This window comes from Colossoma macropomum, unplaced genomic scaffold, assembly GCF_904425465.1.
Source record: "Colossoma macropomum unplaced genomic scaffold, Colossoma_macropomum, whole genome shotgun sequence".
Classification (NCBI taxonomy): domain Eukaryota; kingdom Metazoa; phylum Chordata; class Actinopteri; order Characiformes; family Serrasalmidae; genus Colossoma; species Colossoma macropomum.
In genome coordinates this window covers 31,471,876-31,486,367 of record NW_023494806.1, presented here as the reverse complement: position 1 = coordinate 31,486,367, position 14,492 = coordinate 31,471,876, and the positions used below count along the sequence as shown (strand labels likewise).

General features: G+C 40.9%; 1 protein-coding gene across 6 annotated transcripts in view; it reads right to left on the bottom strand.

The window, feature by feature from the left end:
* The window catches only part of trpm6 (transient receptor potential cation channel, subfamily M, member 6), a 60,232-nt gene extending 46,312 nt beyond the window's left edge, over positions 1–13,920 (bottom strand). For 3 of the 6 annotated variants that reach the window (XR_005008865.1, XM_036598807.1, XM_036598808.1), the window contains exons 1-7: positions 9,018–9,238; positions 6,172–6,251; positions 6,044–6,082; positions 3,666–3,843; positions 2,953–3,166; positions 2,722–2,846; positions 1,172–1,343 (exon numbers count right to left, since the gene is read on the bottom strand). Coding sequence is in view for 4 of the 6 variants with exons in the window: in XM_036598807.1 (XP_036454700.1) it covers positions 1,172–1,343; positions 2,722–2,846; positions 2,953–3,166; positions 3,666–3,843; positions 6,044–6,082; positions 6,172–6,251; positions 9,018–9,023 (814 nt within the window). In the remaining 2 variants the exon portion in view is untranslated. Of the gene's footprint in view, positions 1–1,171; positions 1,344–2,721; positions 2,847–2,952; positions 3,167–3,665; positions 3,844–6,043; positions 6,083–6,171; positions 6,252–9,017; positions 9,241–13,605 lie in introns of those variants that run through there. The other 3 variants (XR_005008864.1, XM_036598806.1, XM_036598805.1) reach the window with 3 other exon arrangements.
* Positions 13,921–14,492: the final 572 nt, after the last annotated feature.

Here is a 14,492-nt window from a genome sequence, read left to right as displayed (position 1 = left end):
TTGTAGACATGGTATCCATTGCTTTGGCACCATATGTACTGCCTTCAGTTACATCTCACATTCAGACTTATCTGTCCACAAAACTTCATATCTCAGATGTCCCATTGAGGGGCCCTATTGCAAATTTTCTTCCTTTTTTGTCTGGTTTATTTTCTCAGTAAGGGCTTCTTGACAGCCACACATGCTTTCAGGCCCATAGCACTGAGTTGTGCTCTCACAGTGGAAAGATAGACAGAACATCTGTGTTTTTTTCAGATCTGAAGTAAGAGTGGACTTTCTCCTCTCTCTCAAAGATGAAAGTGCTTTTTATCTGATGGGCACAGTTCTGGTGGTCTACCAGGTCTTGCAGGTGGTTCTCTGTATCTCTATCATTTTTTGAATACCTGATTTTCTTACTTATATCTAATCGCCTCTGAAAATCTTCTGAAAAATGAATAACTTGCACTTAACAGTTGTTTTGACTGGAATTTCAATAAATGATAGGTGGTCTATGGTTGTTTTGACTGGAAATTGAATGAATGAAAGGTGGTCTACAGTTGTTTTGACTGAGAATTTAATAAATGAAAGGTGGTCTACAGTTGTTTTGACTGGAAATTGAATGAATGAAAGGTGGTCTACAGTTGTTTTGACTGGAAATTGAATAAATGAAAGGTGGTCCACGGTTGTTTTGACTGGTAATTGAATAAATGAAAGGTGGTCTCTGACTTTTTACAGTAATGTGTTGTGTAAGTGTATGGAATATATATGGGAAATGTATGAATCCCTTCCTGACAGGGTATAAAAGTAAAGGTGTGAGTAACTTTATGTATGAGCTTTGGCTGACCTAGTGCGCTCCATATCTAGACAATGAAAACTTTAACTGCGGTTTATCTGATGGGGACTCCTTTGTTGGTCTACTGGCTTTTGTAGGTGGTTATTAGGAGTCCCATTTTCTATATCATTTATTGAAACTTGAGCTTCGGAAATTCCTGACTTTCCCCTTCCTTATGCAAGTGGACTTATATCTAACCTCCTCAGACAAATCTGCTTTAGCTTATCTCAGTGCATGGTAGTTACTCATAACAAACCCTAACATATTCATGCTACACTAACAACCCCATGCAACACACATGCTAGGTTAAAGCCTCTGTTGGTGATTGGTGATTATTATACACATACAACCCACACTCACTGGGGTGGATCCTCTGTCGATGGATGTGCCTTTCCAGGTTCCTCCTTAGCTCCAACTGGCCTCCTGATTTCCCCAGAGTTCCATCATCCACTAAGAGGAAGTGTGAGTGCAGGCCGTTGAGACTGGAGCGCTTACTCAGTGGATTCCCTAGCGTCTGGTAGTGCCGCAGAACCTGGTAATGTCACACGGGTGTGGTGAGATACAGATCAAATTTACACATTTTTCCTGTTGCCCCAAATGTAGTCAATCAGTCAAGGTACGTTTGGTGTCTGAAGTTTGCTTCCGTAGATTGGCACTGGAGCTAAGACTGCTAATGTAGCTAAGAAGTAATAATATGGCAGCCAAAATCTTTGCCAGTGAAATAGACGTTTATGGTATTAGCACTGTAGCTCCAGTGCTAAACTTGTAGCAAACACACAAAACGTTACAGCATGGGGAAAGTACACAACCATTCCAAAGCCATGTGCATTAAAATGGAGTTGCCCCCTTTTACGACTATAATAGCCTCCGCTCTTTTGGGAAGCTTTCCACAAGATTTTGGAGTGTGTCTGTAGGAATTTGTGCCCATTCAGTCTAAAGAGCATTTGTGAGGTCAGGCCCTGATGTTGGCTGAGAAGGCCTGGCTCGCAACTGACATTCCAGTTCATCACAAAGATGTTCAGTGGGTTTGATAATAGGACTCCGTGCAGGCCACTGGAGTTCCTCCACACCAAACCTGTCAAACTCACATTGTGCCCAGGGGCACAGTCATGCTAGAACAGGAAAGGGTCGTCCCCAAAATGTTCCCACAAAGTTGGAAACATATAATTGTCTAAAAGGTCTTTGTACGCTGTAACATTAACATTATCCCTCACTGGGACTAAGGGGCCCAACCCCTGAAAAACAGCCCAGCCCATTATCCCTCCTCTACCAAACTTTACTGTTGGCAATCCAGTAGGTAGGGTTATCTAGGCATCCGCCAAATCCAGACTGCCAGATAGTAAAGCAGGATTCATTACTCCAGAGAACACATTTTCACTGCTCACAAGCCCAGGGGCATCAAGCTTTAAAGCATTCCAGATGACAAATTAGTGATCTTAGGCTTGTGTGCAGCCATGGAAACCCATTTCATGAAGCTCCTGACACACAATTCTTGAGTAATGAGTGACGCAACAGCGATTTTTTTACGTGCTATGTGCTTCAGAACTCAGTGGCTAAGCTCTGTAAGTCTACATGGTCTACTGCTTCATGCCTGAGGTGCTGTTGCACCTAGATGCTTCCATTTCACATTAATAGCACAGTTGACCGTGGCAGATCTAGCAGGGCAAAAATTTCACGAACTTACTTGTGGCAAAGATGGCATCCTATGACAATGCCATCAGCCCTTCAGTACAACCCATTCTACTACCAGTGTTTGTCTATGGAGATAGCATGGCTATGTGCTTGATTTTATACATCTGTCAGCAGTAGGTGTGGCTAAAACATCTGAATTCAAATAATTAGAATGGTTGTCCACATGCTTTTTCCATATAGTCTACGCAGGATAGAGTATGAATACAGAAGAAGCTTACACCTCGTCCTATGAGATCACTGTGATTCTCAATTAGCCCCCATGGTGTGACCCCAATGATGTTTCTCTTCCGCCGCTCGTGGGTACCATAGACCTTTACAGCATCTCCAACATACATGGATACTCCTTCATAGAGTACAGAGAAAATAAGTGGCATTACACTTTTGAACAGCACAGCACCTCAGATAAATAACGAGTGGACACAAGACTGACATGTAAATGTAACACACACCTGTATTGAAGCCGTCCGTGAGGATCCAGGCGCCTGTGGTCTCGGCAGCTCTGACGAGGCCCTTGCTGAAGGCCTGTCCCACTCTTGGGGGTAGAGGGAAGTTCTCTGTCCCCCCGTGCACTGATATGACCAGCTTGGGCTGAACCATGTTCCACTCTCTGAGCATCAGACACAGCAGCTGGTCCGCCTTAGCGTCACAGGACAGACGCACATACTGGGGGCAAAACAACAAGCCTTGACTCATCCTTTCTCATAAAGGACTAAGCCTTTCCTGTATACCCCTTTTATAAACAAAATTGCCTCACCTCTTCCAAAATGTTAGTCGTAAATCTAAACTTTTTTTCAGAACATGTTGCAGACATCACTTTTAAGTTGAGTGTGCATTTACAAAAAACAATAAAGTTGATAAAATAAACTAAATATCTTTGTCTTTGTACTGCTTTTGTTTAAATGCAGATCAAACTCCACAAAAAAGTTAAAACAACTTTACAGGGAGCAGGTAAAGACTAGTTAAGGCTTTTTTGGGTCTCAATCTTGACTTGCAGTCATTTGCAATCTTGACTTGGTCTTATCCCCCTTTAGACCTGGTCTTGACTTGAGATTCACTAGTCCTAGCCTTAAATTCAACAAAGGTGCTCTTCACTTCAATTCTCATTTTCAGTAACACATATAAACAAAAAAAAAACACTCATTCCCACTCTCGTCACACACACCTTGGCGCGGCAAGACCGCTTGGTGCTGCCCTGGAAGTCGATGGAGCCGAAGGCGTCGGTGGGGCTCGCCCTCGTGTGCTGGGCCACTGACCATGTTTCCTCATCAGCTGAGGCGGGCAGCACCCGAGAATTGGACTCCAGTTCCGCATGCTCCCCGATCAGCCTCCCGCAGCAGCACCTGACAGAAAGCAATCAGTAAATACATTTGTACAGTCATGGAAGTCCGAGGGAACACAGTGTGAAATATTAAAAACAGAAATAAAATAAAACCCAGCTTAAAAACGTTGATCAAGCCTATCTGAGAACAATATGGGGGTTGTGCTAAAATTTTCATGAGTCCGCCTGATTGACCCCCCACTTTCCAACACTTCCAGCCTGCCATGCCACTGAAATAGCACTGGGCAGTTTTGCGCTGGTCCGGACTTCTGAGACCGATTATGGTTTCTTTTTCCATCTGTTGTACCGCTAAATCAGAACCAGGAAATACCAAAGAAAACTACACAAACGAGTGGCTAGCTGCTAACAGGCTAATAGCCATGCACACACCACCCACCACAAAGCATTTCCATCTGTCACTCCAACTCCAGTCTCTCAGCATGCTTTCATCTTCTTTATCTTCTAAAGGGGAGTTATTTGATCTCTTACTTAAACAGCCTGTACTGCAGTGTGTTTCACTTGTAGCCAGATAACTAGCTACATTAGCATTAGTGTCACCTGGTAGGGCACAGCTCAAAGCACCACAGAACAATGCTATTTTTTATCTTTCTGCCACATCTTCAACACCAGTCCTTCGAATTTGAGCTCTCAGATAACTAAACGGTTGTTTTTAATCATCTGTACTGCTGTGGGAGGCACCATGCACTCGTGTTAGCTTAGCCCAGCAATCTACAACTTAAAGCACTACAGAACAGGTTCGATTTCGGCTGACACTCCACCGTCAGTCAGTCGACTTTGCTCTCGCTGTTGTAAGTTTTCACCATCTATACTTGTGATAGCAGAGCACCAGCTAGTCGAATCAAACCTGCACTGGGGTTTCAGCTATGCTAGGAGAGAGGAGCTGGCAAGCAGTAGCTTATCCAGGAGGCTCCAGCTCCTGACACCATAGAACAGGTTTAATTTCGAACCGTGTCCGTGTGGAAATGCGACTGGAACAGTTACCCTCTGTGCTCAGAACCATTCGGCCCTGCAGTGGGAAAGAGGCCAGTGTCTTTTGTGAGGAGAAGAAAATGTGAATATTTGAACAAAAAATGTAACTTGAAAGGGTCAAGTTGCCTATGTCACAGGTGTCTTTTTCTGTGCTGACCAATCAGATCAAAATGAAAAAAGGAAGGCGGGCCTTCACTGACAGTTGCAGTTGCTGAGTTCCCCTAAACTGTATGCAATTTAAGCAAAAAGTTTGTGCTGTTTAAAAAAGTTACTTAGTTTAGCTAGTGTTTATCAGCAGCACACTTTCTAAAAGGGTGAGTGACAAAGCTTTCTGCCTGTGCATATCAAAACGACAGATAGCTAGCACAGCTGATTGCCTGACAGTTATGACTCGACTGTGGCTTAGCAAGTAGTGTTCAAAAATACAATGTGAACCCCTCCTTGAAAAGTAAGCAACTGTGTAGAGTCCCCTTCTGCCTCTCTACGCCACAGAAATGTGTGGCTTGGGACATGGCATTAGATCAGCTAGTGAGATGCGTTCAACAGCTGCTCTGCTGTGCTGCTAGTTAGCTGCTCAATAAAGATCTCCAAGCGAATGTTTATTGATCTCCTCAATGTTTATTGAGGAAAGCTGATGCTTTGTGTTCGTCAACTGAGTTCTTCGTTTAAGGCACCTCGGTGTAACTGCAGCACCATTTAAGATGGAATTCAAATGATAAGCTAACTTCAGCTTTAGGCCTACATGTTCATTATCTAAGAGATTTGGCAGCTTTGGTAGCCACTTTTATTAGTTTTAAAAAAAAATTCATGGATTGAAATTTTCTGAACTCTAAAAATATGCAGGCTGTACAGATCCAGCCCACAAATCTAGCTAACCTTCTCTAGAGACTGCAGCTAAAGTGTCCATATATTTTTTCATATATTTTCGTGGTCATTCTGATCTATTTTGCTTTTGGTCTTCAGCCACCTGCAGGGTTATAACTGCAGTAGTGATGATGAGACGAGCTCTATCAGTGCACAGTCAGAGTTACAGCTCGCCTACTAACATGGCGACAGAGTCTTCTTAATGACAAATACTATGAATAAAAAGATTGATTCTGATAACATTATCACTCATTGAAAGTTGCATTTTTGTGAGAGACAATTGAGGTTGTGATTTGGCCTTGGAGAGCTGAAACTGAAGTTTTATTTCAGGAATGAAAAGAACTGGCAGTGATGATGGGAATTCATACCTGACTAGGTTTTGGCAAACATGGCAAACTGGAGGACACCTGAAAAACAAAGGACACGTTTCCATGACATTTCCTTTATCAGCCATTCTGAAAAAAGAACAGGATTCGGACAAAACAAGGATGCAGACCTGTGATGGTCCCGTGATGCTGGCAAAAACCTCACACATTCCCTCTTGTAAAAGGTAGCCTGGATCCATGACTTTCCAGACTGGAATGAAAAAGAAGATTAAAGCAATAGTTTGGTGAAAGATGTTTTTTAACCTCAAATCCATGAAGATATGTTTGGTGACATGGTTGCTTCTTTAGGCCTTCACTGGAGCTACGTGGCTTAAGGGGGTTTCACAATGAGCAAGGCACTCCTTTTTTACTCTTTGTGTTAGTGTGTGTTGCACTGGTACGAGTGGATCAGACACAGCAGTGCTGCTAGAGTTTTTAAACACAGTGTCCACTCACTGTCCACTCTATTAGACACTCCTACCTTGTTGGTCCACCTTGTAGATGTAAAGTCAGAGACAATAGCTCATCTGCTGCTGCACAGTTTGTGTTGGTCATCCTCTAGTCCTTCATCAGTGGTCACAGGACGCTGCTGGCTGGATATTTTTGGTTCTCAGTCCAGCAGCGACACTGAGGTGTTCAAAAACTCCAGCATCACTGCTGTGTCTGATCCACTCGTACTAGCACAACACACACTAACACACCACCACCACGTCAGTGTCACTGCAGTGCTGAGAACGATCCACCACCCAAATAGTACCTGCTCTGTGGTGGTCCTGTGGGGGTCCTGACCATTGAAAAACAGGGTAAAAGGGGGCAAGCAAAGTGTACAGAGAAACAGATGGACTACAGTCCATAATTGTAGGGCTACAAAGTGCTTCTATATCATAAGTAGAGCTGATAAAATGGACAGTGAGTGTAAAAACAAGGTAGGTGCACCTACAAAAGTGTAGGTTTTTGTGACATCACAAAAACAATGAATGTAAAACAGGCTGGTTTTGCAGATTTGCTTCCATATATGGAACAATAATCTAAGCAATGCTTACACACTACACTGAACTCTTGTATTAAAAAATTGTTTTTCTATTATACGTGCTGTGACCCCTTCACTACATCCTTGCAGGTCACGGCACATAAAACAATTAGAATTTGTTCCGCCGCGCAGAGCTTTGATAAAGCCTTGCCAAATAAAAAAAGAAACATTACTATAAAGAAAAGGATATGAAGCACATCCCTTTCCTGGCATTATGAGGGAAAGTCTGGGCTCCACCCTCCTCCTCTTCTTCCTCCTCTTCGAAACAACTGTTTCTTTGAAGAGGAGGAGGACAGACCAGCGATGGATAGATAAAATGAGGTTTTCACTCAAACTTCACACATTCACATATTTGTGTTTCTTCGTTTTATAGACTTCAGCTGATGGGCGCGTAAGTGTTAAGATGTGGAGATCATTCCACTCAGCAAAGATGATCCTCTGTAAACTACTTTACATCACAAATTGCCTTTTAACATTCAGAAAGCACATCCATTTCCATGGGGAACCAGCGAGAGCTAAGGAATCATCCACAAATTACATAATATTATTATAGCTGCAAGTGGCGATCAGCGGGGCCAAAGCACTATGAGCCTACAATGAAAAAAACAGGCCTTTTAGCAGTAGCTGGACAAAGTACAACACTTTTTTACGTGTGTAAAGTAGAAATACTCTAGATAAAATAGTACTTGAGTAAAAGTACAAGTCTTAAACCTCATTTGGAGCATTTTGGAATGAAGCTCTTAATTTCTGCATTAGTAAATATACAAAAGCACTTGCTTGGCCTGTGTGACTTACACTGGTCTCCTTAATAGAACATGTTTACTCAAATATTACATGATGACTACAACATTTTTACTTTGGACACATTCAAAATCAAGTGCTTTTACTCATTCACTCAACTAAAAATACAGTCAAACTTCAAGTAATATTTTATCAAGTATATTTCTACTACATACAAGAGCAGGAGATATAACAGTTGATATAAAAACTTTATTATTACGTTAGATAATTCTTTTTAAGACTCAGAAGTGACCCATAGCTCTGCACACATCCTCTTTGCATTCTCAACCTGCGAGTCTTTTAGTGAGACAGAAGGTCTAGAAGGTCCCTTTGGTTGAAAGGTAAAAAAGGAAATGGTAGATATTGTTTTTCTACATACAGAAATTTTGAGATAAAATTAAGTGTCCAGTAATCTGGACATTTGGACTCAGCATAGTAAATGATGCTTTGATTGGTATAACAGACTAATGCATTACAAAAAATGTAGTTGTTCAGTTTTTTTTTGTTTATTTTGTCAAAAGAATCTGTTTATTTAGGAGTGACAGTAGATGATGTCCTATAAATTTGGAGATAATATTATTTTTCAGTGATGTCAATGGCTATAACTGCCCAGTACATTGGATATTGGAAAAATTATAATTCTTGAATACTTTAGGAGCCATTCATGCAGAAGTACAAGAGTTCAGAAGCTTTTTCATGGAACTGTACATACAGTAAACATAGAAACAAGCTCGGTGCTTGCTTTTGTGTCTCTGTGATAATAAATATATTCATTTTTCAAAAACATTCACATTTTATGCGCCCAAGTCCAAATGTCCAGTATACTGGACACTGAATATTATGTTAAACAAAAAAAAAAAATGTATTATGTTATTTAGTTTCAAAACAAAGCTTGCTTTTAAGCGCCCAGTCCCAGGACAGAGGAGAACACGGCCGAAATGTAGTTTGTTTACGGTGCCTTAGCTCTCACAGCGGTCAAGAACGCGCAAAGAAAGCAACATTGTGTTTAAAGACATCAGTTTCTGACTAAAACTAAGCTGTAGTTGACTGTTCTGGTTGCCAGAGACGATAGTCTACCATATTTACCCAAAACGTGCGAATATGAACACTGACTGCAGCTCTTTAGGAAGTTTTAACCAAGCAAACTAAGAAGCTACTCGCTCTCACCTCCATCCTGAGCGGGAAACTCCCGCCCTCCCCTCGCGACTTCTCCTCACAGCCTCCGCGCGTGCAGAGCGAGGGCTTCACTCTCACGGTTAGTCGTCGGTGAGCAGGTCGCCCTCTGAACCGTTACACCGGTTTAAATGGCTTTACAGGCTCACCGGGCGCTCCTCCACCTTTAGCCTCCACCAGGGGGAAATGGTCGGTCATGAATGACTAACTAAAGGCGTTCAGGGCGGCTGAACGGGGGCGGCTCAGAGGCTTCACGTCACATCGCGGCGTCTATCCCGCAGCTCCGCACCCCCCACACGGAAATTTGACTACATATATATATATGTATATGTATACGGCGTAAGGGTGCACACAGAGGACAAACTTAACCTCATTGTGAAGCATTGTAAAGCATTGAGTCTGGTAGGAATGATGCGTAAACGCGATTTCTCATTTGACTGGCACAACCAGGCGCGCAGCAAAGAGCTCTATACTTAGATAAACTAGCAAATCAAGCTGAATAATGAAACAATACAATAACATCACATTTTACTAACGAATATATACATATACTTTATGTTTTTTACAATTTTATACGCTGAATTTTAGGCTGAAAGATGAGTTACGGAAAACCGGAAGTGAGGTGGCCGATATTGGGGGACCCCCATCATTCTAGCGATACCAGTGTCAAAGTAGACAAAAACATTATTATTGAAAAAACTGTTTTCTCATCATGTCAAATGACTCTTGGACATTAATCTACACACGTATCTCTCCCGAAAAACATTGATTTGGGTGAGTAAAGTGCTTTCATTCATTTACAGTTAGCTTAGATTCCCGATGTTTTGTTGTGAGGTGGCCGATAACAGGGGTACTTACGCTATATATATATACACACACAGATATAGATATATATATATAGATAGATAGATTTCTCTTATATCCAACTTACGTTAGTCACATATGGACATATATGTTTATTTGAAACTGGCTATTTTCAAACATGAGACAAATATGTTGATATAAGACTGACATATATGAACATGTATAGTTAAATGTGTTATACAAATATCGTGAAAAAGCACTATTCATATGTGAATGGCATATATTACTCATATATGCTAGCTTCATGTTACATCCCTGCTTAAAAAAAACCCCATAGAAACCATTAAGTGTTTCTGTTGGTTCCTGATGATTTTGTAATGCGTTTTGGCTTTTTAAATGGGTTGATATCACAATGTAAAGGACCTTGACGGTGTAACAGGTGATTAATGGCTGATTCTGAATAAATGTGATGGTTTCCTAATGGGATATAAAAGGTGTTCCACAAGAAACTAGCACATATTATTTTGAAAAACACAAATATCTCATTTTTTTCCACATTTGATATGTTGTCTTTGTACTATTTTCAATTAAATATAGGGGTTAAATCCCATGTGTCAAACACAAGGCCCGAGGGCCAGATCAGGCCCGCCAAACAATCCTATCCGGCCCGCAAAAGTATTTTAATTTTCTAGTAATATTAGCTTGTTTCACAATGTGCTGCACTACAGTGCCCAGCATGCACTGCAACGTAATGTGCTCCGACTCTCCTACCCCAACAACAATCTATGGGACAGTGGTTACACCTCAATTGTACACAATTCCACACCAGCCCTGTCACCAAAATGCATTTCAGCTGCAGTTCAACCGATATAAACACGTAACATCAGCTCAGCAGCTCAGAAATTCAGCCCAAGTCTTAATGAACTTGCAGCAAAGAAAGGATGCCAGGTGTCTAGTTCAAGCAAACAGGTAGGTTTATAAGGCCGAGCACCTGGGGACGTTTAAATTTAGAATATTTCATGTAATATTTTAAGGTCTACTACATGTCCGTATTTTACTGTTGCAGTTTTTGCATATTTCTCAAATAAACAACGGCCAATTCGGGTTACAGCACAACATTAATTAAAAATGAAAACATTTTTCTTCTCTGGTCCACAGATTTGATGAGATTTTTTAATATGGCCCTTTCACTGGTTGAGTTTGACACCCCTGGGTTAAATGATTTGCACATCAATGCATTCTGTTTTTATTTACATTTTGCACAGTGTCCCACCTTTTATGGAAACAGGGTTGTAGTATAGTGTGAGGTTTTGGACACCGCCTTAGTCTTCTGGTCACATGGGGCAACAGTTTTTAACCCTAATTTAAAAGCATAAAAAATAAAAGTAAACCAGCGGTCATCTGGCAATCTACCTTCTGAAGAGTCCAGTCTTCCAAACCTGCTCCAGCTAATTAACTTCCTTAGAAGTTCTTGATCGGCTGGATCAGATACATTAGTGTTAAGTAAGGGGGGGTGGGGGGTGTTGGGAGAAGCAGAAGCAGCATGTTAGTTGCAGGTTGGAACTAAACTCTGCAGATTTCCCAGATCTCCAGGAGGAAGGCTGATGACCACTGATGTAAACAATACAAATTCAAATAGACTATTAGACGTTCAGATCAGACAATCAGATGTTCTGTATTTTTACCTCATAATAAAATGTGTTTGTTGGATCTAAATGGGTTTAAAGAACAATCCATTCTTTTCCAAAGTGAACTTTTTTTTTTTTAAACCACTGATTTTGGTACTTTTATGGTGACATTTATCATTTAAAAATTGAATACATAAGTAAAAAATGACTTCCCATAAGCCTACACTGGGCACAGAACGAGACCACAAAAGTGGCAGTGACAGACAGCCGCACTAGTATTTCCATCTCATGATATGAATCAGAAGACAGGTGAACTTATGACTTATGTGGGACTGTTTTTCTCACCTTTTAAATGTTGAGGGTACTGACAAGTTTCCATTCCACTTTCGCCCTCTTATGAAGGTAGCAGTGCCAGCATACAGGTAAATATCGATTTTTTTATTAAAATATTGAATGTAGAGTATGAATAGAGAAGTCATGAGGTAAACAAAGTAACACACAGGCAATTATAAAGGGGATTATACATAATAATATGTTATAATAAAGGGTTCACTTTTAGAAAGTAGCTCACTTTTATCTCAATGCTGTTTTGCATGCTCTTGGCACTCTCCCAAGCAGTTTCATGATGAGTTACCTGGGGTGCTTTTCCAGCAGACGCATATGCCGAGACCTTATTGCTGCTCAGAAACACTTGTTGGAGGGACATTTTTGAAAACATTTCAATATATGTACTTGTATTTGTCATAAAAAAAACTCAACCATTAGATCGCAGTCCTCCCCAAAACCCTAACCCTCCCAACCCCTTAAAATAAAAAATAAAAAATCCAAAAAATGCTCTCATATTTTCATGTCACTACTGAAACACAGACATTCAGTCCAGCCATGTCCCTGCATTTTCTAGCAGGAAGTGAGACTGCATCCCTGTCCCTCATGGCCACATGGTGAACATGGTGTGTAACATCCAGAATTGTCACTACCAAACCACGTTTTTTGCAATTAAGTGTTTCTATTCTATTTACAAAATTCGAAAATTGTCACCACTGAATCAGTCACAACTGAAACATTTGGTAAAGTTTTGTTATGACTGTTTCGGTGTTTTGATTGTTTTGGTAGTGACCAAATGGAAAGTTCAAGTCCAAATCAGCTAACAGTGCAAATTTTATTGCACAGCTTCTATTTATTTGTTGAGTTTAGTATTTTGGAAAAGATGAAACAAAGTATAAAACGTGCCGTAACTTTTGCAGAGGCCACATTTTGGGTCTTCCCCTCTAAATATGTTAGATTCAGCAAATAAACAGTAATTGTGTATGAAAATATGCAGAAGTGTGGGTTTTTTTTGTGTTTTGGAGTGTGTTATGTTCACATCATCAACAAAATACACAATTTGACAAGGTGCACCCAAACTTTTGCATGTGACCGTATACAACATGTAGTTCTAGGCCCTGTGAAGGTCTATGGGAGGTAACATTTGCACTGCGTTAATTGAAAACACAAAAATCTATTCCTTTGAGAATATGAAGACCGTAATGCTCTCCAGTAACGGCCTGTAGAAAGTGCAGCTACTGGGGCAACAAGTCTGTTTATCGCTGCTGTTGGAACAAAACCTTGTATCTCCATTTTTCTTGTTTTTCAGTTTTTGACACAGTTTGAAAATGCCCATTGCCCTTTACATTGTGTATAGGTTTCATGATGAATGGACCAAAAGAAACGGCCCAAAACAACCTGGAAAAAAGTCTGGTTCCACTGACTTACAGTAAAAGTAAAGTATGTTTTTTGCTTCTCCTGTAAAGTTACCATTTTGGAGATACAAAGTTTTGTTCCGACACCAATGCGTCCTTGGAGGGCCAAAATCCAGCACGTTTTTGTGGCTTTCCTAAGTCAACTCAGTCATTTTCAGGTTAGCAATGAAACCAAACTATGGTTAGCGAACCAAATCATGCTGAAGACTGGTGTTGTCTCGGAGTTGGACTGCTAATCCAAAGATAAAGCTTCCCTTGTTCACATGACTATATGATGTACATGGATAAGGAAAGCCCAGCTCAGCACTTCTACTGTAACAGGCCTCATACAACCCCTGAACAGTTGTCTAATATACCACCTACAATTTTCTTCTATTCAGTGTAATAGAAAAACACAAAAATTTGGCTTACCATGTTAGGTCGGACACAGCAGTCAAGCTACTGAAGCAGGTACCACAACATCCATGAGAAGTTCAGCATTGGCTGTGGTGGACTGAAAACAAAGCTGTTCACCCTTTCCTTGGATCAAAGGTCTGAGACTCAGACTTTCACGCCATTGGGTCAAAGTTATCTCCACTTCTGAATGCGACGTGGCATTATTAATCATCATAATCGCTATTATTTTGGCTTGTGCAACTGTAAAAATGAGAAAAGTCAATGGACTTGCGCAGCACAAATATGAACTGAAATATGAAGAACGTTGGTTCAGATATCGTACAACTGTGCATGACCTGCATTGCGGAACAACTTTAAGGTAAAGAAATACAAACCTAAAGCTCGGCCTACGTGGAACGACCTTAATTGCTAGGGATGTAAATGATTAACCGATTAGCCGACAAGCAATTGTTCAACCAGTGCTGGGAGTTGTAAAATGTAATTTGGTGTCATTTGGAATAAACATCTTGAATAGGTGGGTTCATTATTAAGCTGAGGAATGGTTTTGAGTTGTACACTTGAGGGATCAATAGGCAAAAGGTAAAAGGCACAGCTAAAAATAAGTAATATTTGAGACCACTTGTCTAGAGGAATGATAACATACCACATCAAAAGCAAACAGTTGCAAGAAATAAGCGGGAACCATTTCGACCATGTTTTCCAAGGGAACTCATGCACTGGATTTGTATGTGTTGAACAGCGACCAGAGCTGCTGAGGTATACTGAGAGAAAGCGAGCCCCAGTCTTGGCATTTATGTTCGTTTCAACTTCAGCTAGAAATAAGTGGCGAATATAACTGGTGCAAGTGGATCAGCTGGAGTTTTTAAACTGTGTCCACTCACTGTCCACTCCTACCCTGTTGG